Consider the following 27,782-nt stretch of genomic DNA (forward strand, 5'->3'; position numbering starts at 1 on the left):
TCTAGCACAATAACCAGAGCAGAATACTGCATGCATGAACACTAGCATACAGGACAGCAAGTCTCAGTGGTTTCAGGCCTCAGTAAGTGGACAGCAGACGGAGAGCACACCCTCATCTCCCAATCAAAGCCGCCCGTGCTCAGCGAGCTGACATCTGTGGCGAGAGGCGACCCAGTCAAGCGAACATCTTTCTCCAGACTTCAAGTGACATTTGCCGCAGCTGGAGAGAAGATGAAATGTCAGAGAGCTCCCAACACTCCCTGAAGATGACATCGAGGACATGCCCCGACCTGCTCTCGGGAACCGCTCCAGAACCAGAGCTGCTTTTTCATTGGGTCCAGTGCCTCTCTCAGTAGATGCACAGAACTAAATAAACACATAAAGCCTGTCTGAATGCCAAATTTCATTCTCACTGCTGACCTCTGAACAGCCCTGCAGGAGCAGAATGTTTGCATGATATGAAATTACTCTTGATTTAAACTTGTTTACCTGTCGATGTCTGGCTCAAATAATATAGTTGACCTAATCTCTGGAGGGTAACATCTGCTTTTCTCTTTATCTACTTGTGTGTTTGAATGAGAATGGATGTCGTCCAGCCATTGCCATGGACAGCAGATGAAGGAGATGTACAATCATCAGTCAGGTCAAAGGTCGAAGCACAAACGTCCATGTCAGTTAAATCAAGAGAAAGCTACTTCTGTTCAGTAACAGTAACGACTGAAGGTCAGCAGACATGTGGTTCACATCAGGAGTCCTCCCGCACCAAGTGAAGGCTAAAACACCATCAACCAAGTTACAAACCTTGTGAGGAAATGATGCAGTCACTGCATCAACAGTGATATTTGTCTCTCAAGGTATTGATTCATTTCCACTTAATGCCTTCAAACCCAAACACTGATTCACTGGTGCTTCCATCAGGCCGTGACCTGCGCTTGCGTGCATTCACCCAGCGTCAGACGCAGTAAACACACACCAGTGAATGAGGGCTTCTCTAAGCCAAGGCCAGGTCCTGCTCGCCTCGCTCTTCCCTTTTCATTCAGAGGACTGCAGTCTTGGAGGAGTCTTTTCATCACCAGACTGCAGTGGTGCTTTGTGAAAGACTACAGGAAAACTGCCCGGGACAAAAAGCTGATAACACAATGAATGGACCCCTTAATTTACCCACAAATATCACAGTTCCTTTTCTGTTTAAGTTGTTGTAATGGCAAACTCCAGAGGACAGAGCTAAACACTGAGGAATGAGGACAGACCCATATCATCACCTGAAGAGTGACGTCTAACACCTGTTGCCATGAGCTACTTAAAGAAAGATGTTTCAGATGTTTTAAATTGAGACATAGTCAACATCAGACTCAACAAAATGCTGAATGGACAAGTCATGATCATTATTTATATATTAATTCTGAAGTGTCCCTATTATAGTTTTTCTTTAAAAAATGACCTTTCATGCACATCCTGAAAAGTGCACTGCATATAAAAGAGGAGTTTACTGTTTAGAAACAGTGAAACAAGTCGTTTTAAAATTCATCTCAAGCCATTTCGTGTGGATGTCAAATGAAACATATTTCGCATATTGCCTGCTCACGTATAGGTCTGAATGAAAACTAGGTGATGCTGTTGGAGCCGTGAAATATTTATTTCCAGGGTGGTGCTGTACACAAAGAGGGCACTGCGCTCACAAACACTGCTTTATCAGACATTACAAATCAACATCAGACCATTTACCGCTGATTAGAGTCACGCAAAGGAGGGCTTTGGAAAAATTAATCGTTGAACAAATCGTTTAGGAGTCGCTGAGCAAAAAAAAAAAAAAAAGTCTGACGTCTCTATGATATCCAGCACTATTTACTATAGCAGACAGGCCACGGACAGAGAAAAACACAATCACCTCAGACATCATTCCTCTCTGAAAAGAAAGGCACACTTTGTCTTGCAATCAATGATCTCATATCAATGGTCCAATAATTGCTTTAATAATAGTCAACTGATTTATTTAATTGCCTTTATTAGTGTTTTACCCCCTTTTAGCTTTAACAACAAGTGAATTTTACAAGAAAAATCAGCTTTCTTTCCAATTAAGCAGACCAAAAGCAATTTTAGTCCTAGATCGGCAGTGAGGCTGGTAATTGATTACGAGCATAAACAGAGTCTCATTCTGCAGGGTTCCTCATACATCTCATTCACAGCTCCATGTTCTTCTCTTCCTGAACAACACTACAAGTTCATCAGAGTGTTTCTACAGTATTTTCAAAGCTGACAATTTGAAGGGGATCTTACAGGCGTCTAGAGAATCCTCGAGGCCTCGGATCACGAATCCAGAGACATGTAGAGAGAAGTAAACAACACAGAGCTGTCACACATCAATGTCACACGAGACCCTCAGCGCAGACACACAGAGATGTTGTTTGCTGAGGATTCGGGGTGGTTTCCTGATGGAGCCAAACACATCGGGTCTTCAGGGCTCCGGCCGCGAGGAGACGGCTCTCACCACACACAGGCTGTGTTTCCAGGCCAAACCAAAGGCTTACGGATCTCACACACACACCTCTGAAGAGCATGTTCATGATCTGCTGAGGGGTTAGTGTACTAGATAGAGGGTGAAAGGTGACATTGAGCTAAAGGATAGTTTGAGGTGCCTATGATTCTCCGTCTTAATGTAAATGTATGTGACTCTAGATGAAACTTTGAGCAGTTTTCTGAGGCTTATGAACACACTTGACCACGTCTCAGGACCGTCACGACTATCACAATCACATCAGCAGATCTCACAACAGAGAAACTGGTGGTTAACAGGCCGTGAAGAATTCATAAATAAAACCTTTAAAAACATTATCTGTGCATTTTAAATATGAAATAGCTTTGCTCAGAAATGTATGATAAACATTGTGCTCTTTGTTTTCTCTTCGTTTTCTCTTTACACACAGCTTGGGTCCTAAAATCACATACATCCTGCTGAATCTGAAAAACATTCACAATTAAACTACATAAAGAGGGTCATAATTTTTTTTAAAACAATAAACTTTTCTTTTTAAACAAAAATAAGCTGAATACACACATGGAGCAGTTCAAAAGTTTACACAACTTACTGGATACTGTGTGCACTTACATTAACTAATAGAATTAAGAAATAAAGAAGCAAAGAAAGAAGTTTACACAGAAAACAAACCATTGTGTTATAAGTTTTCTCACCTAATGTAGTGGGTCATTGAGTATTAGGGTACATTTACTGCTTTTAAGAATCAAGCAATGTAAATCTTTGAACAGCTTGAATAATGGTCTCATATAGGAAATGCCTGAATCACATTTGATTTAAATTCACTCAAACACCCATGAGTGATGAATGTAATCATCCTAGAACCTGTTTGCTCGCGGGGTCCGGCCCTGGCTCCTTCATGGCTCCTAGAGGAGGTTCAATCTGCTGGCCTCTCCTGCTTTTCTACAGTCTCTCTATCAGTTCAGGATTATTCAGTCACACACACACACACACACACACACACACACACACACGGTTGTCAAACAGACTCACAGAACACAAATCACACAGACACATAAACAACCATAATCAATTAGTGAGTATTTCCAATCAGTCACAGCTCGTGTCAAACCGACACGATAAAGCAGCGTTAAACAACAGTGTGTGTGTGTGTGTGTGTGTGTGAAGTCAAAGATCTCACACTTCAAAGCTTTTGCTCTGAACCACTGCCCAGTCAACATTTCATTAACTATGGATCTCATTAACATGCATTTGCATTAAACTCTGTATGTACAGCATTTCATTTGAACAAAACATACAAACATACTCATACAGACACGCCATCAACATATTAATCAAGCTCCAGCTTACCAAGATCATCCATTAACAGACTCTCCAGCTTCAAGTTTATTATTAGTATTATTGCTGTTCATTATTTATTATGGATTATCTTTGAGATGAAGTGCACAAATGCAGACATGAAGGAGAAGATCGTGGAAGAATAAAAGCCATCATCATTTACTTGCATTTACTTACATTTGCTTATGTCTCTTCGCAACAATATAAGTTTATTTCTTCTGCGGTGCATGAGAGGAGAAGATGAACAGAACGTTGAAGCTGCTCACAGACAGACAGCCCATGCGTATGAATATATAAACCAAACAGTTATTAACCACAGTCTTTTGATTGAGGCACCAACTCAAACCTCAACATGAGGAGAACACATGACAGAACTTCATCTGTGAGTCTGATCACAGCGTCATCCAGAGACAGACCGACGCACATCCTGCACACGCTTCTCACATACAAACACACACACTGATTTCCCATTTGTGTGTGTGTGTGTGTGTGTGTGTGTGTGTGTGTGTGTGTGTGCAACCGCTGATCAGTATTTAATATGTATGATACTACTTTAACTTACTGCATTACCATGTACTACTTGCCACGATAAATAAATTAATAAATCTGTCACTACAGATTACATTCTTGTTTAACGCATATCTTACTGAATACGACAAAAACAAGACTGACAGCGTAAGAGAGCAGACGTACAGAACTGAGAAATGAGTTGAAGGTGGAGATGAGTTCACACAGAAGAAGTGTGTCCCACCGAGAGAGAGAGAGAGAGAGAGAGAGAGAGAGAGAGAGAGAGAGAGAGAGAGAGAGAGAGAGAGAGAGAGAGAGAGAGAGAGAGAGAGAGAGAGAGAGAGAGAGAGAGAGAGAGACAGAGAGAGAGAGAGAGAGAGAGAGAGAGAGAGAGAGAGAGAGAGAGAGAGAGAGAGAGAGAGAGAGAGAGAGAGAGAGAGAGAGAGAGAGAGAGAGACAGAGAGAGAGACAGAGAGAGAGACAGAGAGAGAGAGACAGAGAGAGAGAGAGAGAGAGAGAGAGAGAGAGAGAGAGAGAGAGAGAGAGAGAGAGAGAGAGAGAGAGAGAGAGAGAGAGAGAGAGAGAGAGAGAGAGAGAGAGAGAGAGACAGAGAGAGAGAGAGAGACAGAGAGAGAGACAGAGAGAGAGAGAGAGAGAGAGAGAGAGAGAGAGAGAGAGAGAGAGAGAGACAGAGAGAGACAGAGAGAGAGAGAGACAGAGAGAGAGAGAGAGAGAGAGAGAGAGAGAGAGAGAGAGAGAGAGAGAGAGAGAGAGAGAGAGACAGAGAGAGAGACAGAGAGAGAGACAGAGAGAGAGAGAAGTCAGTGTGAGGCACTGCTGACCCCTGCTGGAGGACAGAGGAAGACTCCTACCCCCCACAACAGCTCCTAAAGCGCACACACACACACACACACACACTCTGTACAATCTATTCAAGCAAATCATCTGTGTGTTTGCATCACGTCACTCTCACAGGTTTACGGGATGACACTGGAGTTCAGATCCTGATCTGAGCTGTTTACTGTAGAACTGAATCCACACTAAACTGACTGGAGACAGAAGAGTTTGTGTCTTCTCATCACTGTCAAGCTGCTCAGAAACAAGCTTCAGAAATAAAGGTGGCCCTTCACAAACTGCAGCATGCCCCGAGGTCACCTGTGCTGTTGACCTCTGACCTCACAGACACATAATTAAAAGATCGTGCTGTGCCTTCAAGCAAAAGCAGCTGAAATGTGAGCACACAGGGGCCAGGGGCCGGTGCTCAGGATCCTTCACACAAATGAAAGAGACACAAGATAACTTTTCCAGCTGAGGGACATTTTTTTTCTCTAATTTATCCAATTGGCACACAATTATAACCCTACACCACAGTTACTGATCCGCACTTGACACCGATTTGATTTTTTAGAATAAAACTCATTTAGTTAGGTAAGAGAACAGACAATTAAAACTGAATGTGTGAGCATCAAACAAATGACAGTCGAGCAGAGATCAGATTTAATTTATCAGAGATCAGATTTAATTTGTCGAGCTGACCGACAAGAAGAGAAAGTGGAAAAGACAAGACAATGATGGAAGAGTTTCAATCAAAATGCAAAAGCACCTGTTAAAATATCTCTATGTCTATTTTAACTTTGTGTAAGTTATTTGTTACTTTATATTAGGCATATAGCATGTTGTAATTTTATTTGTTAATAAAAGTTCTGTGCTCTACGTCGTATTTTGTTGTTGCTTGAATTTAATTCAAACAATTGATGTTGAATTTCTGCTAATGTAAAAGTGAAAGTAAAACCCAAGCGGTTCTTACAGGCTATTTAAAAAGTGAGACGGAAAACCTAAACAACCCTCTTCTGGTGTTGTCACACGTCGATTAAACTGTGAGGAAATTTCCTCACCATCACAACCCTAGTCATTAACATGAAACAAATTCATTTAGGGACATGTTTTTGTCAAATCTCAAGATTGGAGATTGTTAATCATTTTGGTGCTGCTTTCACCCTAAATCCTGGTTCATTCCTGACCCTTGTCCCTGGTTTCAGGATCATCATGTGCTGCATCACAACCCAGTGTTGTTCTGCCCGTCATGTCCTGTCTTCGCTCCATGATCCAATAGAATTAGAGATAAAATAGCAAATGCAACAACAAAAGAGCGTTATAGATCTCTCTGAATAACAGCAGCAGCTAAATAACAGTAAGTGAAACAGAAGACACGGTTGACTCAAACCTAAAGTTCTCAACAGAGAGGCAGAGCAGGTGGCTTCACCTGCAGCACACACTCGAGCACCACCTGGACCAGAGATTACCACAACATCCACAATCACCTGCTGCGAGACAAGCGCTCATTTCACACACAACTCACAAAACACTAACACACAGACTCACTCCTGGGACGAGAGAAGAACAATCAGAATCAGAACTAGACGTGCTGCCAAGAACACTGAGAACCTACAGAGTACAGAGATAAAGCACAAGTAATGAATATGGAAATACATATATTTATTGCCAGGTATGTTTACACATTCAAGGAATTCGTTTTGATGACAGAAGCTTCAAGGAGCAGGACATAATAATAAAAAAGAAGACTATTTCTATCGTCCACTTTAGACATTCTACTAACAGTCAGTAACTACTTATATAACTACTACATAACTACATATGTAACTACTGTAACTACATGTTAACTAGCAGTCATTGGAGTATTAGTAGACCGTCTGCTTAATATCTTCTAAAACTTTATTTTTGATAAGTTCACTACATACTACATACTGACTATCAGAAACTTATTTTACTAACGAACTACTAAATAAGTGTCAAAATAATAAATAGTGCTGTGTGCTACACGTTTATTGTCGTGAGCTGGAAAGTGTTCTGGTGCTCCGAGCTCTGCAGCGTTGACCAGACAGCTTCCTCTCTACTCTACTACACACTGAAACAAGAGCTTGGCCCAACACATCAGCACTCAGGAGCTCGAACCATACAGCAGCAGCTGAGACAGAACCGGACCATCCGTCTTTCTCCAGCTCTAATGAAAACATGCTCCTGTGCGCTCATCCTCACAGAAACCAGGCTCAGGCTGTGATTGCCTGCCAGCGCATGTTCTGAGCCACCGAGTAGAACGCACCGAGGGACACCAGAGTGCCCCGGAGTACTGATCAGAGTGTGCACTACTCAGTGTTCTCCATTCTGGAGTGTAATTGAACACTGGAGGGAGGCGTGTTCTTCCTTGTTTTGTTCTTGTGTTGCAGAGGTCCATCACAGCGGCCCCTTGGTTCATATCAGGACTCACATCAAGATTCAAGATGTCACAAAGCATCACAGCATAACTAGAGCTCGACTGAAAGTCTTCTGTGTGACCGCAGCTCTTCGGCCTGCTTCTGCTGAGCACACACACAAGTGCTGTGAAAGCATGGGTCACTATCAGCCTTCGCCGGAGAGAGTCTGAAGACCCAGTCTGGTTCACAGCATCATAACAGAAGCTGAGATGTCTCCTGTGTGCAGCACAATGTTCTTACACTAATGCTGAATAGTACACTGCAACATTACACCTATGGAAATTCCTCATAAAAAACAAATATCGACATGCATGAGTGTCTATGTATTGTGTATATTTGCACATTTGTATTGTTTGGGTTTGTGTGTGTGTGTGTGTGTGTGTTTGTGTGGGTCCTAATCTTAGACAGGTTTAAACAATCTCTGGCTGAAGTTCACAAACAGAGCTATGCTGGAGTTACATGAATGCGGTCAGCGCTAATGAGATTTGCTCTCAAATATTTACTGACTGGCCCACCGAGAGCCCTCGGCTCACCTCTGCCACAGATGTGCTGCTACATACACACTTACAGGTATGTTTGTGTCTAATTATGACTCTTCTGCACATATAGGTGCTCCTCAGATTCAGCACTCAACAGTGTCCTGAACAGCAGATGAAGACTGTTGGGTTTGAACAGCAACCAGAACTACTCGATGCACTACTGTGTGTGTGTTTGTGGTTATAAGATGATGAAGATTCTACACCGGTTCTGTATTTTCTGGACACTCCTGTGATCTTGAGTACAACTGACTGCATATCAACTAAAACATCAGGACATCAAACATAAAGAACATTTACATTTACATTTACATTTAGTCATTTTGCAGACGCTTTTATCCAAAGCGACTTACAATTGAGAGTACAACAGCGATTCATTTTTTTAGAGAGACAAACAGACAGTGTAAGTGCTTATAACACCCAGTCACAGGGAGTGTTCAAATTAGTACATGCCAGAAGGAAGGAATAAACAAGGGGATAAGAAGAGAGACAGAGACAGTGAGAGTAGAGAGTATTTTTTTTTTTTTTTTTTTTTTTTTTTTATGATGAGGTCAGGTATTGCTGAAAGATGTGAGTTTTCAGCAGTTTCTTAAAGATTGACAGAGATCCAGCATTCCGGATATGTGCGGGAAGATCGTTCCACCAGCCAGGAACAGAGAACGAAAAGTTCTGGAGAGTGATTTGAGCCTCTTTGAGATGGTACCATGAGGCGTCGCTCGCTAGCAGATCTCAGACTTCTAGAGGGTGTGTAGATTTGTAATAGTGAGTGGAAGTAGACCGGTGCCGAGTCTGTGGTTGTTCTATATGCAAGCATCAGTGCCTTGAACTTGATGCGAGCTGCAATCGTAGCCAATGTAAGGAGATAAAGAGAGGTGTAACATGGGTTCTCTTGGGCTCATTGAATACCAGCCGTGCCGCTGCATTCTGAATCATTTGTAGAGGTTTTATTGTGTTCGATGGAAGTCCAGCCAGAAGAGCATTGCAGTAGTCCAGTCTAGAAATGACAAGGGCCTGGACAAGTAGCTGTGCAGCTTTCTCTGTTAGAAAGGGCCTGATCTTTCTGATGTTGTGTAGTGCAAACCTGCAGGATCGAGCAGTCTTTGCAATGTGATCTTTGAAGGTAAGTTGGTCATCGAGGATTACACCAAGATTTCTGACTGAGGATGATGGGGTAATGGGCGAAGAACCTAGCTGGATGGTGAAGTCATGCTGTGTAGTTGGAGTGGCAGGGAATACAAGCAGCTCAGTCTTTGTCAGGTTGAGCTGTAGATGGTACTCTTGCATCCATGTCGAGATGTCCGCCAGGCAACCCGAGATCCGAGTAGCTACCGTTGGATCGTCTGGATGAAAAGAGAGGTAGAGCTGTGTGTCATCGGCGTAGCAGTGGTAGGAGAAGCCGTGAGCCTGTATGATGGGGCCTAGTGATGTAGTGTAAATGGAGAAGAGGAGGGGACCAAGAACCGATCCCTGAGGAACCCCAGTGACCAGTTGATGTGCTGTGGATACATCTCCTCCCAGGCCACCCTAAAAACCTACCAGTGAGATAGGATTCAACCAACGAAGTGGGATCCCAGAGATGCCCAGTGATGAGAGGGTAGACAGCAGGATCTGATGATTCACAGTGTCAAAAGCAGCGGATAGATCCAGCAGAATGAGAACTGATGATTTGGATTGAGCTCTTGCAGTCCGCAGGGGGCTTCCGTGACTGAGAGCAGCGCAGTCTCAGTTGAATGGCCGCACCTGAAACCTGATTGGTTATGGTCCAGTTTGTTGTTTTTCGAAAGAAACAGTGATACCTGGTTGAAAACCACTCTTTCAAGTGTTTTCGCTATGAATGGAAGAAGAGAGACTGGCCTGTAGTTATCAATAAGAGAAGTGTTTAAAGTGGGCTTTTTGAGCAGTGGGGTTACCCGAGCCTGCTTAAATGCTGTGGGAAAGGTACCTGTGAGGAGAGATGTGTTGATGATGTGCGTGAGTGCCGGCAAGACAGTGGGGAGATTGCTTGCAGGAGATGAGAGGGTATGGGGTCTAGCGGACATGTTGTTGGATGGCTGGAGAGGAGAAGTTTGGATACTTCTGTCTCAGTGAGGGAGCAGAAGGAGAAAGTGGAGGAATCGGTGTCGATGCGGTTGGTTGAGGTTGTGCGTTGGGGGCTGAGAACTGGCTGCTGATCGCTTTTGTTTTGTTTGTAAAAAATGTGGCAAAATCGTCAGGTGATATTGAGGTGGTGGGAGGTGGTGGAGGGGATAGAGCAGGGAGTTAAATGATCTGAAGAGCTTACGTGTGTCTGAAGTGTTGTTGATCTTGTTTTGGAAATATGATGATTTGGCAGTGCGGTTTCGGCAGAGAAGGAAGAAAGCAAAGTCTGATACCTGCTCAGGTCTGTCAGATCTTTAGATTTGCGCCACTTTCTCTCCGCTGCCCTGAGTTTGACCCGATGCTCACGGAGAACATCAGACAACCAGGGGCTAGAGGTGGCAGTCCGTGCTGGCCTGGAGGAGAGAGGGCAGATGTCGTCTAGACAGGAGGTTAGAGCACTGAACAAGGTATCTGTAGCTGTATTCACATCCAAAGAAGAGAAATGGGTAGGTGAGGGAAGGGAGGAGGACACAGCAGAGGAGAGATGGGAGGGAGAAAGGGAACGAAGGTTACGTCGGAAAGTAACCGGTATAGGGGTTGGTTGCACAGAGATAGGAAAATGCAGTTGAAATGTAAGAAGGAAATGGTCAGAGACGTGAAGCGGTTGTACTGAAATGGTGTCTGCAGTACAACTGCGTGTGTAAATTAAATCAAGCTGGTTGCCTGATTTGTGGGTGCTTGTCGTGATGAGGCGTTTGAGGTCAAATGAAGCTAGAAGGGAATGGAAGTGCGTAGCGTAAGGTTTGTCAAGATGAATGTTGAAGTCCCGAAGAGTAGGAGTGGAGTGCCTTCGTCTGTAAAAGATGACAATAATCCATCCAGCTCCTCTAGGAAGGTGTCTAGAATATGTCCAGGGGCGGTAGATTACCACTATGTGGAATTTTGTCGGAGTAGTAACTGTGATAGCATGAAATTCAAAAGAGATGTAATGACATACAAGTGAGTTGGTTGAATATTTCCAATTGTTTGGGATGAGCAGACCAGTGCCACCACCCCGGCCAACCTGACGAGGTGTGTGTGAGAAAGAGTGATTGTTGGCTAGAGCTGCTGGGGTTGCTGAGTCTTCTGGGCGAATCCAGGTCTCCGTCAATCCCAGAATGTGGAGTGAAGAATGTAAAGAAAAAGCAGAAATGAAGTCAGCTTTGTTGACCGCTGACTGGCAATTCCACAGACCAACAGAGAAAGATAGGGGTGTAGTAGAGGATGTAGGGACAGAGCGTAGGTTAGTAGGAGTGCATTGTCGTCTGCGTGTGTTGTTAGGGCGAGGACGAGAGACAACCGGAATGAGTTGGAGACACATGATAGAGGTAGAAAGAGGAAGTGAAGATGTGTAAGAGAATGAAGGAAAATGTACTTAAGTGCGTTGCTCAGTTAAAGTCGCGCAGTAAAGTCGTATGTCTTTACTCTCGTAGTCTTCACACACAGGAGTCTGAACGCGAGCACTGGGCGCTTCGCTGGCGCTTTGCGCCAGCGCACACTCAACAAATAAATACAAAGTGTATGCAGTGGAAACAGCGAAAAGCTAGTTCTAATTTGCCCAGGCAGTAGCCAATCAGGAGGTCGCTCAGGAAAAAGCGAAACTAACGCCTTCACACTTAAGTGCTCTTAATAGCCGGAGGCAAACAATTTACAACCACTTAAAGTACAGCACAACTAAACTACACACTACAAATAAGTAGGGAAACGCAAATATTCTCTCCAAACAGCAAGAAATAATTTGAACAACACACAGCAATAGGTATAATAGACTTACGCGCTGGTGTCCGTCTCTTCTAGCCTGAAATCGCTTCTCTCGCTTTGACAGAGAGCGCGCGCAGTTTAAATAGTTACAGTCGCGAAAAGCTAGTTCTAATTTGCCCAGGCAGTAGCCAATCAGGAGGTCGCTCAGGAAAAAGCGAAACTAACGCCTTCACACTTAAGTGCTCTTAATAGCCCGGAGGCAAACAATTTACAACCACTTAAAGTACAGCACAACTAAACTACACACTACAAATAAGTAGGGAAACGCAAATATTCTCTCCAAACAGCAAGAAATAATTTGAACAACACACAGCAATAGGTATAATAGACTTACGCGCTGGTGTCCGTCTCTTCTAGCCTGAAATCGCTTCTCTCGCTTTGACAGAGAGCGCGCAGTTTAAATAGTTACAGTCGCGAAAAGCTAGTTCTAATTTGCCCAGGCAGTAGCCAATCAGGAGGTCGCTCAGGAAAAACGAAACTAACGCCTTCACACTTAAGTGCTCTTAATAGCCGGAGGCAAACAATTTACAACCACTTAAAGTACAGCACAACTAAACTACACACTACAAATAAGTAGGGAAACGCAAATATTCTCTCCAAACAGCAAGAAATAATTTGAACAACACACAGCAATAGGTATAATAGACTTACGCGCTGGTGTCCGTCTCTTCTAGCCTGAAATCGCTTCTCTCGAAAGGCAAAGTTAGTGAGGAGAACAGGTCTTCAGCATTCAGTCAGACATGTGATGGCCAGTGTAAAACACAGAACATCTGGAGGTGTGTAGAGCCCAGATGAAGAGTAAACACAGCTGACCCCAGTCTGGATCTCACTAGTCTTACATCCACAGAGGAGCTCTACAGCACTCGTACTGCTCGTCCTGGACTCAGTGGAGCTCATGGAGAGCTCAAGCAGGACTAACAGTGATCTACTCAAACCCTACCCTAACCAGCAGCCGCTCCAGATACACTCACTCTCCAGATGCCAGTCACTCTCACTCACTCTCCAGAGCTCCAGATGCTCTCACTCTGAATGAGGACCTCCTGAAGACCTGATTCCCAGTCTCACAATCCTCCTGAGCTCATTCAGCACCATGTGGTTCCAGTCAGATCAAAGCATATATATATATGGGATTATCTTTTATCTTTAATTCTGAGACCTCACCCTTCTTCTCATGCAGAGATATGTTGTGTTCTACCACCAATGAAACAGAACAATGTTTTTTTGTTTGTTTGTTTGTTTTTTTACAAAAATACTTCTAGTTTTAAAATTCTAACCTAAATAACTGACTTCCAGTAACAGCCGTATGCACCTCCCTAAGAGCGCGTCTTGCAGATATATCTGATTTATACGGCATAATAATTTTCATTTTTGGGTGAACTGTTCCTTTAAGGTTTGAACTGCATCTGCCTGTGGGATTTATTATTATTATTATCATCATTATTATTATTGTTTTTTTTATTTTAAAAAAAGTTTAGAATTCCCACACAGGAAAGACCTGGAGTTGTTTCAAAACAAAGGGAAATATACTGGCATTGGCTATCGGCCAAAATAATTTAAAAAATAATATTATGCATTCCTAGATCAAACTCGTACTTAATTTGGCCTTCTAGATGTCTGACTGGCTTACAAACGACCATGAATAAAGAAGAATCACTAAATAAATGATACTGTCTTTAAGTGCCATATCAGTGGACAAGGCTGTTTCACATTCTGTCAATATGTTCGTCTTAGCTTGAGCTTCCCGCCTCAATCAATACTCCTGCAAATATCACCTTGAAAGAGAGGACTGCAAGAGCAGCAAATATCATTAAGACCAGGAAGATCGAACTCAGTCGAACGCTAACGTCCACCGTACCATATGTTCACTACTAAGGGAGGAACTAGAGAGTCCATTCACAGACAATGACCACAAAACAACATCAGCTGATTAAGAAATCTGATGTAGATCATGAATAAAAGTCAGAAGGAATGGAGAACACAAATCTAGTTGAATCGTTCTAGCCCATCCGGCATTGGACTCGAGTCTGTTTCTGAGATTCAGCGCAAGTACAGATACGGTTTTATGTCAAGAAAAATCAAAGGAAGCATGAGTCTAATATAATTTTTTCAAAGAATTAAGAACTGATTTAGTTTCCAAAGGAGCAGAGGAAAAACACCCCCTTTAATATTTATAACACGTCACATGAGAAAGAGTGCTGTTTTTACAGAATATCAGCATGACTGCAAATACGATATTGATTTTACTGATATTAATATTAACTGACTCATGTCTTAAAGCCAGTATGGTCTTTTTTACTGCTTGCCATAAGTAATTTTAAATGCCACAAAAGCGCATCTCAGAGCTACACAATGATTCTTTACTGAACGAAATAAACCTGTCTGCTGAGATAAACACTGATCAGACTGAGATCTGAATCCTCAGAATATCAGTCATTCCCTTACATTATTCAGACCCGCTGCACTAAAACACCTCACACTCTGATGTATTCATGCTTGAGATTTGAATAAAGTCATAAAAATTGACTCAGTGCAAATGAAATAAACCTCTATTTGGAGACAGGGCTAAGCATTAGCATTCGGCGCTGGTTCAGGAGATTTAGAAGACATGGAGGCATGCACAGTACGATGCACGGGAACAGACACATTTAGGAGATTATTAACATCATCACGAGTAGGTCTGATGTTCTATTAGAGTAATGAGACCACACAAGTGTCCTGCTCCAGTGACAAACATCTACAGGCTTCTGCTCACAGACTTAATACAGAGCACCTACGTATGAATATCCTTCAATATTCCATTAATATTACTTTTATATTTTAATCACATTTGTAAGGTCCACAAATTGGCCCAAGGAAGGCGTCCGATGGTGAATGAAGGTTTCCTGCACGTTCTGTCTCTTCAGCGCATTATTTTATTCAATTTTATGTTTAACTTGAATCTGACTCCATTTTATTGATTGATCTGACTCAATTTTATTATGACATCAAATTTTAGGTTCAATTACTAGTAGGTTATTTGTCTATTTCTAATTAGTATTTTAATATTTGGTTATTCTAGTTAACTGGTTCACTCGGGTGTAACAAGGATACATCGTAATTAGTCAATAATTAAAGAGTGAAACAGCATAACACCAAATGTAACAATTTATTAACAGTCAAGTAAATCTGTATTATGCCAATTAAAACACAACATATTTAGAGGGCATACAAATTAAAATATCTATGAATTCTTCAACTTAACTGTTATCGTTAAGTTTACTTCTGTAGAAATAAGACCTTTGTCGCACCGAGACATTTAAAATGATACTAGACATGACTGTTAGTTCACTCACAAGCTGAGTGGAAGGAAAGACGGGTGGATGGGTTTTAGAGAGAACTAAATGTGAAGGTAGTTTCCTACACCTCCACTCTGTGGGGTGTCTTGAAGATTTCTGTATGTTTGCATTGTTTGTTTAACAGGAAATCAAAGTATCTGAGGTATCCTTACACTTTCTAATTGACTTGAAACAGATTGTAAAGAGAGAGCATCAGAGTTTAACATGCAGTGATGTACACACTTGTTGATCACATGGCTCTGTGATGAATGCATGAGCACAAGCACACACACACACACACACACACACACACACACTCTCAGCCTCTCTCTCACACACTGATGAAATATAGTGGACATGTGGAGCAGAAGTGCTGCTGCTGTGAGAGAAAGAGGAACACACACACACACACACACACACCTTCACTGTTATTGCTCAACTCAACTCAAACATGACTTACTGACGGTCAAACAGCTCACACTTCCTCTGTTCTCTCTGTCGTGAGTCAGGAGAGTCAACTGCTGATATGCTAAATGACCAGATTTTTAACCTGATTTTAGCTGATTAGTCAATTAATACTTAAACTTGCCAACAAATATGATAAATAATAATAAACAAATAAAATCAGTGTGTGTTGCTGAGAGTCTTCAAATGTGTTGTTCATTCACCTGCTTGAGTACACATCTATATAAACGAACAGCTGAAGCTCCTCATCCTAAGCTGGGATGTTCCCGTGATAACAAACGCAGCACGATGTGCAGCAGAAGATTTGTCACGAAAAAAAAATGGTTTATACATATTAGTATGTTATACAACACGAGACTGAGAGTGACTCCACGCTGTTTAGTGTCGCAGCAGAGAGCTTCCTTCAGCAGATGAAAACTTCTGCACTCAGATGCACTAAATAGTCTTGCAGCAAAGCTCCAGCAAAAGTAATTATCATGAATGTGTCTGAGGAAAACAATAAGAAGATATTTTAATTATTTATTCATAATTCATATTTTCTGAGTCCGTGTCGCAAAGATGAATTTCCTGACTCTCCATCTCCTCAAAGATGTGCCTTTAGAGAGAACTTAAACACCCCACATGTAATAATCTAGAACACAGTCTATCACTTGATGGCTGCTCTGTTAATTCTTCTTCATCAGTTAGGAACCTAGGTGTGCGGTTTGACAGCAATCTTTCCTTTGAACAACATGTTTCTAGCATCTGTAAAACTGCGTTCTTCCATCTCAAAAATATCTAAATTACGACCTATGCTCTCGACGTCAAATGCAGAAATATTAATTCATGCGTTTATGACCTCGAGGTTAGATTATTGTAATGCTTTATTGGGTGGTTGTTCAACTTCAGCTAGTCCAAAACCCAGCAGCCAGATTCCTTACTAGAACTAGGAAGTATGATCATATTAGCCAGTTCTGTTAACACTGCACTGGCTCCTATCAAACATCGGATAGATTTTAAAATCTTATTAATTACCTATAAAGCCCTGAATGGTTTAGCTCCTCAATACTTGAGCGAGCTCTTATCACATTATAGTCCTGCCCGTCCACTGCATTCTCAAAACTCTGGCCGTTTGATAATACCTAGAATATTAAAATCAACTGCAGGCGCCAGATCCTTTTCCTATTTAGCGCCCGAACTCTAGAACAATCTCCTAACTCTGTTCAGGAAGCAGACACACTCTGCCAGTTTAAATCTAGAAGAATTTTTTTAACCTCACTTAACCACACACAACACACTAATACACTTCTATTATTTAAATCTGTTAAAGGATTGTTAGGCTGCATTAATTAGATCAGCCAGAACCGGAAACACTTCCCATAACACACAATGTACTCATCACATAGTGAAAAGAAGGGCATCTACGCTAATATTAGTCTGTTTCTTAGTTCTTAGTTTCTAGAGGGTTTTTTTTCTCCATTCGGTCACGGATGGGGTTTTAGTTCCTTGCCACTGACGCCTCTGGCTTGCTTAGCTGGGGAAACTTAATTTCTAGATAATGTGAAATATTAAGTATTCTCCTATTTGATACTGTTTAGTGCTTTGATACAATCTGTATTGTTAAAGCACTATATAAATAAAGTGACTGGCTGATGGTGAGGGTCAGGGGTCAGACTCACCCTGGAAGGACTGCCGGGCTCTCTCCACCAGTTCCTCGATGGGGTAACTGGCCAGATCTCCTCTGGCATGTTTGGTTTTGCAGTACGTGCAAGCGTTCAGACAGCTGTGGGAAAGAGAGAGAAGTTGGTAAACATCAGGAGGGATTCACACACACTTATAAGTGCTGTTTTCTCTGCGTGAAATCAGACATCTGACTGATGAACTGTAATGCATCCAAAAATGATCTTAACTGCACTAGACTAAAACTTGGCTATAAAAACCAAAAAAGGCTGACTAAAAAGGAAATTTGCAATGAAACTAAGATTGAATTTGTTGATTGTGTATAGACTTTCTGAACTCCGTTGGGATTACACAACACATGTCATACTTTATAATTAGTACTGTAACATGGAATTAATGTTAATGGTGTTGAAATTCGGTGAAGTATCATACCAATCACAGTATGGAGTACCTTAAGGCTCAGTTCTAGAACCATTACTTTTCAAACTTTATAAGGTACTCTTGGGAGATATTATTAGGAGACATGGTGTTAGTTTTCACTTTTATGCTGATGATACGCTTTGTGGTCCAGCGAAGCAAACTAATTTGAAAAACTGAATAAACAGTCGATATTAAAAAACATTCTGATGTATATATATATATATATATATATACACACACACACAAATACACACACGTAAACTCTCAATGGTTCATGACTGCAGCAGCTAGACTCCTTATTAGAAACAGGAAGCACAACGTTTTGGCCCAGTCCTGTCTACACTGCACTGGTTCCTATTAAACTTTGTATAGATTTTAAAATCCTGTTAATTACTTATAAAGCCCTGAATGTTATAGCTCCTGAATAACTGAGTAGGCTCATGTCACATTACTGTCCTTCACCACCATCTCAATACTGTGCCCATTTAATAATACCTAGACCAGTGGTTCTCAAATGGGGAACGCAAAACAAAATGCAGATTTTTGGCAGTCATCTAATTCTACCCCAACTTAAAGTAACATTATGGTAAAACTAATCATTTCAAGCAAAATGTCACTTCTAGTATAAAAACTTGGAAGAGCCGTAAACGATCAAATGACATAAAATGACCTCATCTTTTGCGGTCAAAATTTACTGCATCCACACAAGCAGCGAGAGTATGATAGGATGCTGCTAAATATGCTGATTGGTATCACTTAGTAGTATGAAGAATAAATATTAACAGACTATAGACTGAAATGGATTTAAGAAACTATTGTTGATACAGACACAGAAACATACCCTTCTTAAAAATACAAAAAAGAATGCAATTTCCAAATAATTGCAATTGTGACACTGATTTTTATAATAACAAAAAGGTGATATTAAGTGAACATTTTATGTTTTAAATGTAGCATTCAGTTTAAAAACAATAGTCAATATTGTTATATTTTACAACAAAACAATAGTTCCAACGAAATCTGCTACTGGTGTGTGTCTCCAACGGCTGTGTTTTTCATGAAACCGTAGCTTTGAACATTTTTAGAGAGTGATTAATAAGCCATAACTACAGCCTTAAAATTTTTGTTTTAAATGTACAAGTATAACTTAGTTTTGCCATTATTCATTGATTCATTGCTTCATTTATTTTATAAAATGTATTATATTAAATCGAGTTTCTCTCAAGGGTTTTTTCCATTCTGTCACGGATGGGTTTTCTAACAATTATCGACAATTTGATTACGTAGACTCTCTGCATTTAATAAAAAGTTTCTTTTTAAACTGGTCATTACTATCACTCTATTCTCCTATCTGATACTGTTCAGTGCTTTGACACAATCTGTATGGTTAAAAGTGCTATATAAATAAAAGTGATTGATCAGCACCTAGAGATGAATGACCTCTACAGCTCTGAATTTCAATGGAGGTCAAGTCAACCAGAGCCCCAGAGACAGATCTGCTCTGAAGACCTTGTCATCTAGATGGCCATCGGGACAAGACCATAGGAACCGGATGAGTCCTATGCTCAACCAGACTGTGGTGACCTGGAGTTAAACCATGCCATGCTGGTTTTGTTGGGTCAAAGGGGAACTGGCCTCTGACTAAGCCTGGTTTCTCCCAAGGTCTAGTTTTTTTTTTTTATTCTGTCACCGATTGAGTTTTGGTTCCTTGCCTTCCATCTTCTTTGGCTTGCTTGACTGACTACACAGATACTAATGAACAGTATGATGACATCACTGAATCATCAATGATCAACTGATTTAAGCTGGAAAAATGATTCTTTGTCTTTTCCCTCTTGCATTATTGAGAAACTATTATAAATGTCACACTCACAGACAGACTGCAGCAAATGAATGGGATCCAAAGCTTTACGGTGGCCAGACAACAGCAAAATGAAGAAAACAGCACCAGTAAAAGTCAAAGTCTCACTTAGCATAAGTTTGTCATTTTCTTGCACACATTTGGCAGAGAGGTAAAGAGTCTGTTTCTATGTTTCAGAGCGCTGATCAATAAGCGTCCGGCAGGAGAACTGTGGGCTGGATGGAAAATCTTTCTCCTGTTTGTTTGCTGAACGAGTTCCACAGAGAGTTGACCGGACAGGAGCTCTGGGCCTCAAGCATGTCTCTCCTTTCATCAGCAATGTCGATGAAGCCCATCCGGCTCCTTCAAACAGCTACAGAGACAGGGCTCCGCTGCAGGCCAGATCTCTGCCGGGGAGTCAGGACCATCCAGAAGCTCAGAGGAGAGAGTTCAAAATGCTGGACTGCGGTGAGGAGCATCATTAAAGAAAAGCAGCAACATCGTCTCCCCTGCAGCTACGGCGCTCTGCGAAAGTGCTGAGCTAGAGACACGTCTGTAGAGCCTCATTACCGCTTCTGAAGCTGGAGATGTTCCTCGCTGAAACAGGTTCAACACAAACGCACAACTGCATGTGTAATCACTACTGAACATGGTGAGATTTGATCCGATCTATTGTCTGCATTTGGTTTTTGTTTTTTTGCTCTTTTTATTTTTGTCCTGTGTCAAATGTTTTTTATTTTTACCACATACAATTTTATTTTATCATGGTGTTTTTATTTGTTGTTTTTCTATACCAAACAAAGTCTGGAAATATTTGGCTAGTATCATATTTTTTGCCATTCTGCATTCTGATAATCACAATTATTTTGGTCAAAATGATAGCAATTACTGATGATGATTGTTGTCCTATGAGAATCATAATTCTTGCAGCTTCAGCTATTTATTGAGTCCTTGCTGTCTGATGAAATCACTCTTACACACAAACAACTGATGGCTACAAGGTCTTTGACCTTCAGCACATCTATCTCCCAACACTTCACTGAATTAAGTCAGCGATTACAGGAGTCATGTGACTTGACACAGATGGGTCCTCCCGAACAGAGCCACCGAAAGCCTACACTGCTTTATGTGAAAAGAGACTCAGACTCATCGTACCCAATGTGTTCGCTACCCAACGGACAGCTTTTTCCATATTTTCCTCCACCCGAACCTCTGACAGCCGGTCACAACCGCCGGGTGGCGTTCTGGGTAATCTATTTACTTCAAGCCCTGCCTTACACAATTTCAGTAGAATGTTGCCTCAGAAGAAATAGAGCGAGAGATAATGAACAGAGCAGTGCTTGAAGGGTTTGAAGTGTATTTCAGTCATGTTACAGAATCTAAGGGACGTTCGGCGCTGCTTTTTCCCTGCATTCATCTTGTCAGAGCCAGACGCTTTCATCCACACGTCTCGTCTGAGCTGAGATTCATGCACATTTAAGCAGATCTACAGCACTCGCTTCATCATGGTTTATTAATGCAGGTGCTGCATGATTTCATTATCGATAGATCCACAAGTGCAGGAACGACTAAAGCATCGTAAGACGCTTGCTGTCACCAGGAGCTCTGCGTTTCTGAAGGCCTGGTGAAAGTGCATTTAAAACCTTCTTAAGAGTACAGAAAAGCTATGCAATAGATCAAATGGAACAAAATGCACCAATATGGTGCCTACATTTAAATGTCTTGTATTCAAAGTTTGAAAATACAGAATTATCAGCTCACTATTACTTTTAAAATCCATTTTACAAACAAACAAACAAGCAAGCAAGCAAGCCTAAGGCTTGAATATGTCATGCCAAACACTAGCATATGGAAATAACTTTTACTGTACCTTCTGATCACATTGCAAAAAGTGATGCTCTTCCTTAGTATTTCTGTTTTGTCTAAACATTCTTCAAACAATTGAGTTTGATTAAATCAAAAACAAATATTAGTCAACGGGATGATAAAAATTACAAGTGTTCAGTTCATGCAATATTTAAATGTCAAGACTTTATGAATTAGAGACTTTCTGCTCTGATTTAAGACTTTATTAGGCCTTCCTTAATCAGAGGAAGGGCAAATCAAGACTTTTTAGGACCCTCAGAACTCCTCTCTCATCTCTCATGGTGTACAAGATCTTTCAATACAGCTAATGCCAGTAAACATCTAAAGCTTGAAGAGCAGGACAGGAGCGGACACAGTACTGCATCCGTTTAGTTCATAAAAAGTTAAATGTATTTATTACTATGAAGTGCAAAATGATTGTGAAAATGAGTGTGGAGGTTAAGTTGCTCAAGCTCTGACATCAACAACAGAATACAGGAGGAGTTAAATTCTGTTTATTTTCTATCATAAGTACACACAGTTTCAGCATTAGCATTCATCATTGTTCTTCGCTCCTGCCGCGTGATCCGTCAAACAGAGTCGAGACCCAGTTGTGGCCGTTCTGCTCTATTCGCACTGATAAACTGGCTCATTTAAGAAGCTCCATGGGTTCTGTTCTCTCCACATGGACGGCACAAAATACCAGGGCCTGATTAGACACCTGCAGTAAATAATTTCTTAATTACTTCTGCTGAAAGCTGTTCGCCGCGGCTGCGTCCGCCAGTCATTAATTACACCAGCGATACGTGCGGACAATATACTTCATCACAGTGCCGGGCTAACGGGCCCTGGTGAGACTTACCCGCTTTACTCTTTGTTACCTATTCAACAGTCCTGTGACAGTCAGACAATGCTGAGAGCTCCCCAGATGCTCCCTGCTCCCTCAATTTATTAATTTGAGCCCAAGCGAGGAGAGCGCAGCTAAATTATGCTGAAAGGAGACGCCCATGAGGACGGGTCAGACACACGATAACGGTGGGACAGGGCATGTTTGGGGTTTGCTTAAGAGAGTAATTAAAGAAGTTTGAACTGTAGGTTTCACAGCAGGTTCATCTTTGCATTTGAAGGACGGAGGAAAGTCAACTGAGCTTCAGAAAGAGCTTCAGAAAGACACAAAAACTGATCCACTACGACACATCACTGATGGATCAAATTGTAATCTGATGACAAGAAATCACAGAGAGCCATCTGAAAGACCAAAAGACAAATGACCAGAGAGTTGGCTTTGTCTTCCATGTCTGGAGGAAATCTGAGAGATGAATTATATTCATAATCTCCATGATTTGGACCTTGTTTAAAAGAGCAGCTTTTATCCAGACATGGGCTGATCAGAAACAACATGTGACCATTTCCAGCTAAGCTGGGAACCAATGACTAAAAGAAAAAGCTGTATAAATAGACTGTCAACATCCATGTCCAAGTGATCAAGCAGATCAGATGGGCTGAGAAGGAACTCAGACTGTAAACAAACCACTCTATTTTCTTCCATCAGACACCTGGAGCACAGCCTCACCTGGAAACCACACAAAGTAAAACCTAGGGTGAAATGAGATGGTTTGAGGAAAGCTTCCAGGAGCCAAAACCTCTCTGAGACCTGCCAACGTCGAACATCCAGGTGATGAGGACATCCAGGTCTCCAATGAGGCTTCATGAGCAGCACAGAACGTCCATCAGCTTTGTCTTTATTGTATTCTTCATGTTTTGGTCACTGAAGTAATCTGAGGTTTTCCATCACAGCATATTTACAGCTACCTCGTGTTTCACAGTAGTTTTCCTTCAGTAATCTCATAATTGAAGTGTAATCTGCTGGTGATGGGTGCTGATGAAGCATTTGTTCGCTAAGAGGAAAACAAAATTTGCTAATTAAAGTGGATGTGGAGGTTCTAATCCAGAAACGTCCAAGCACTGATCCTGAGAGCAACACCACCACACAAGTTCAGGTTTGGCATTTCTACTTTTCTGCAGTTGCCAAAGCTCTTGAGTGCTCATATAATAACCCTGAAATAATATTGAGGGCCGGTTGCACCAGCTGGACGTACACCTGGTTGGAAGACTAGGCTGGACGTATACCTGTTGTTCCATCTCGGCATAGTGCTACAACTGACACTAAATCTTATGCCTAGTCAAAGGTAGGTGTAAAGTGAAAAGTCACGATTTGCTCAAACATTATTAGCTTTTAAGATTCATTTCTGTTAGTTATCTGGGATTATTAGAAGAAAACGTGCCATTAGATATGATGACATCTTTCTTGGAAGGACAGTAATGCTTGGAAATATTTCACGTCTTTATACCATTCATTATTTATAGCGTGGCTGACATCCAATAACTGGATTAAGTTTTGCACTGTTACTTTTAATCAGAAATAAAGTATTATAAATCTGTTTTTTCAGTCACAGAAAGGCGTAAACACAGTTATTTAAAGTCACAGTTACCTGTGTAGCATGGAGAGCAACATTTCATTACATACATTATAATTTACTGAACCTGACAATTTTAATGTTAGTTTGAAGGAATGTGTCATGGGAACATGCTTACATCCAGCTTTTTACGTCTAGAGTCAGTGTTCCAGTGAACATCCATCTGCATTACTGAAACACTCAAAGATGAGGTGACCTGAAGGAACAAGGGCAGAACAAACTCATTGGTGTGTTCCAGTGCGACTCAATGTTAAGTTTTGTCGCTATGTTAGCAAACACTCATATCCTCCTGTTTTAAAGAGAACTCTTGAAGATGATCAAAATGTTTTTAATCAATTGATTATGTAGTGTTCTTATTTATTTATTTTAATATTTATTTTAATTTACAGTGTAATTTATTTTTTCTTACTGGATTGTTTGCTTGTCTTCAACAATGTTGGCCTATATTAGGTTGTTTTTTTCTGTTGTATCTAAATTGAAATCAAGAATTGAAAAGAACATTAACTCCTTTTTTATTTAATTTTTTTCAGAATTTTAATTCAACATTTTTAGTTAAACGAACTGCGCAATGCCTTGGAAGTGTGCAATCCTGGGTTTCTGGACTAAACAGTGCACGGCAATCAGTAGATGCTGTAGACAAAGCTGAAGAAAAATTTCACACTTTAATTATTAGACTTTGAATGTTACTCTTTGTCTCTGCTGGTAGATTCAGTGAAGAGGGCTTGGCTTTGAATGGCTGGTTTCCAGTCTGTGTTTCACTGCAGAGCCGGACCGTGGAGTCTGTACCATTAGGAGAGGATGGATGACCGCTGTAAGAGCTCATGCTGACCAAACCTCCAGCCAGTGATCATCCAGACGGCCTGCGAATGAAGCTCTCCACCAGCGGGATCCTCAGTAGATGTTCTGGCTCCGCAGCTGCCGGATGAGGCAGTGGCCTTCGTCACACACTGACTGGAGAATCCTTCATCTGTGCTGAGCTCATGACCCAATCTCACAGTGAAGCCCACCGCATTCATAACGGCCTCGCGTTTCCAGGTCAGCCGCGAGTCTGATAAGAGCTATTGTTTGCTGTCATCCAGCGTCACCTTAGGGAATAGAGCTGTCCGACAGCAGAATCATTCAGCAAGCAGCCGACCCTCCAGAGGCCCGAGGGCCGAGTCAGCAGGGGCCCGACCATCGGGGTGACACACGCTACAAGACTCCGTATCTACATCAGACAGACAGAGAAACGCTGCCCTAGTTCTTAAACTCACAAGAAAACACTGCCAGCAACGTGAGCTAAACTGTTTGGCCCTGGACACATTTAACATAAATAACCATGAAAATATCCCTAACAATCATTCTGCTGCCCTGAACATAGCAGACTAAACAGATCACATCTCATAAAGCCACACATCAGATAACTGGTGTCTTCAGAGCCAATTACTGACCTCAACAAACACACACACACACACTCTCTATTAGCCACTGTATCCTACCTGCTCCTGTATGAGGGTAAGGGCATGTCATTTTCTGCCTTCATGGTCAAAATATAAGAGCCATGTGTGAATTAGTTTATCACATTAGCAACATAAAGCTCATTGTACAGGCTTTTTTTTGGCCTTTTACCTTGAGTCAGTCATTCTTGTTCATTTTGGTGGAACAAACCTCCATTAATCTCTGGCCCTGAGTGACAAAGAGTTTGCACTTGGCAAACCACCAAACATAGTGTCATTAAACGAGGCAATCTTATAGTTATGAGTGACAGCGTTTGAGGCTCATTAGATGGACGTTGAGTCAAGGCCAGTCAAGCACTGACAAATCCCACCATGTGCAATAATTACACCCTCTGATAAATGAGCTGGAGACAACAACTAAAACTCACACACACAAACGAATGGTGAGATTCTTCCAGAGGTCAGCTCCAGCATACTAATGACTGTGACTGTAAAGACAAGCCAAAACACCAAACATGCTAAAATCATGGGAGCTCTTCTCTCTTCCATCGCTGACCTTCAGAGAGCTAAGGACATGAAGAAACCTGAAGAGCTGGTTAGGAACGCCCATCAGACAGAGTTAGGCTCCTGAGCAGAAGCAGACTATTACTGGAGTCACTCTGCCTGATTACAGCTCTGTCCTGCTGTTAACTAGGTTAGTGCTCTTGCAGGTGTGCAGCGGCTAGAAGGGTCAACGCTAAAGGGTCATCCTCCGCCAGTGGCTGACAGAGCTCTCCATCACCAGCCGAACGACCTAGAGAGCATTGAGAACCAGACAATAACACAGGAAGTTCCACTCATAGCTGCTAAACACAAGCTAACACGCTAACTCAATGCCAAATATGAATCCAGGGAGCAAACGTGGAGCTATGATTTTTCACTACTGATGGAGAACATGCTAATACTTGCAAATACACGTAAATAGAAAGAATATCAACAGCACCTGTGCATGTGTTATACATCACTACTGTTTGATCATTCTATCCAGAACTAATGATTCATTTACAGTAACCTGAGCATAAATGAATACATGATAGTTAGAATCATGTGTTGGGTCAAGCTCAGTTCACCAGCGCGAGACTGCAATGTACAGTTAGAGTATGAATAGATCTCTGTAAATCATTTATTGTTCAGAATCAATTAATATGGACTGAATGCACTGTTTTCATACCATTTTCAGGCTCAGGAGGTCAGAGTTTCTGAAGACCCAGAAAGGTCAGATAAAGCCTGGAGCTCGAACCGTCTTTAGCTTCATGTCTCCACACAGACTGCAGCCAAAGGCAAGATGCATTATTTATGATGTGTAAATATAACACCAACACAATGTGAACGGCATTCTACAGAGATGCATTTAATATGTGTGACAACTGAAATAAATGAATTCAAGAACATCTGAATGAATTTAAATGTTAATGTAGCTCTGTGGAGCTCTCCGGAGACAGACGGCTGATATTACAACCAATGAAGCTGAATTTCAATGAGGATCCAAGGTCAAACGCATCGCTGGACATGAAGAGACTCCGGTGTTAGATTGTGAAATATGTTTTATACACACAAAACTGTGTTACCATATCTTTACCTAAACACCTCTCAATGTTTCATCTATCCAGAAACGACTGGAAAATGCATCTCATGTGGAAATAAATGCATTTTTTCTCTCTTCTTAATGTGCTCCAGCAGCGGTGAGGATTTACTGACGGCACAGCTGCTCTGGACTGGAGCAAAGCCAATGAGAACGCACTAAACTAGCCAAAGTCATAAGCTAATGTTTTTCACATGACGTGTCTCTATGATCAGAGCAGAAACACACCAGACATTGCTTGTTCTCAGCATCATTCTCAGAGTCCATGTGAAGACGAAAACTTTAAAGTCGTCCCCTGCGCTCTTCCACTCCATCTTCCTAGAAAACAGTGTCTATCTGCTGAAGCAGCTCCACCAGTGCTCCTGACAACCGAGACACCACTGGAACTAATCACTAACTTACACAGTCATTCAGAGATGCTGACATTGCTCTAATGATGTGAACAGAAGAATCTGGGTTTTTGGGGGTTTTTTGAACAGGAAGACGTGTTCAGGCTTGTGTGAATGAACCGCCTCCATCAGTCTCAGGACAGGACGTCAAACACTCTCGTGTTTCTGGAAGAGTTCATGTGTTCATCTGACCTTTGCTTTACAGCAAAACTGAACTCCTGCAAAAGTCATTCCAGCTGCTGCAGGCTTCAGTAAACAATACCACCACCGTCAAATAAAACAGCCGCTAT

At 41.6% G+C, this 27,782-nt stretch overlaps 1 protein-coding gene across 1 annotated transcript in view; it reads right to left on the reverse strand.

Moving 5' to 3' along the window:
- The window catches only part of cdkal1 (CDK5 regulatory subunit associated protein 1-like 1), a 176,699-nt gene that overhangs the window by 91,167 nt on the left and 57,750 nt on the right, over positions 1–27,782 (reverse strand). Inside the window, 1 exon segment of the mRNA XM_043261055.1 lies at positions 17,460–17,567. Coding sequence (XP_043116990.1) covers positions 17,460–17,567 — 108 coding nt within the window.

Source organism: Puntigrus tetrazona, chromosome 16 (assembly GCF_018831695.1).
Source record: "Puntigrus tetrazona isolate hp1 chromosome 16, ASM1883169v1, whole genome shotgun sequence".
Classification (NCBI taxonomy): Eukaryota; Metazoa; Chordata; class Actinopteri; order Cypriniformes; family Cyprinidae; genus Puntigrus; species Puntigrus tetrazona.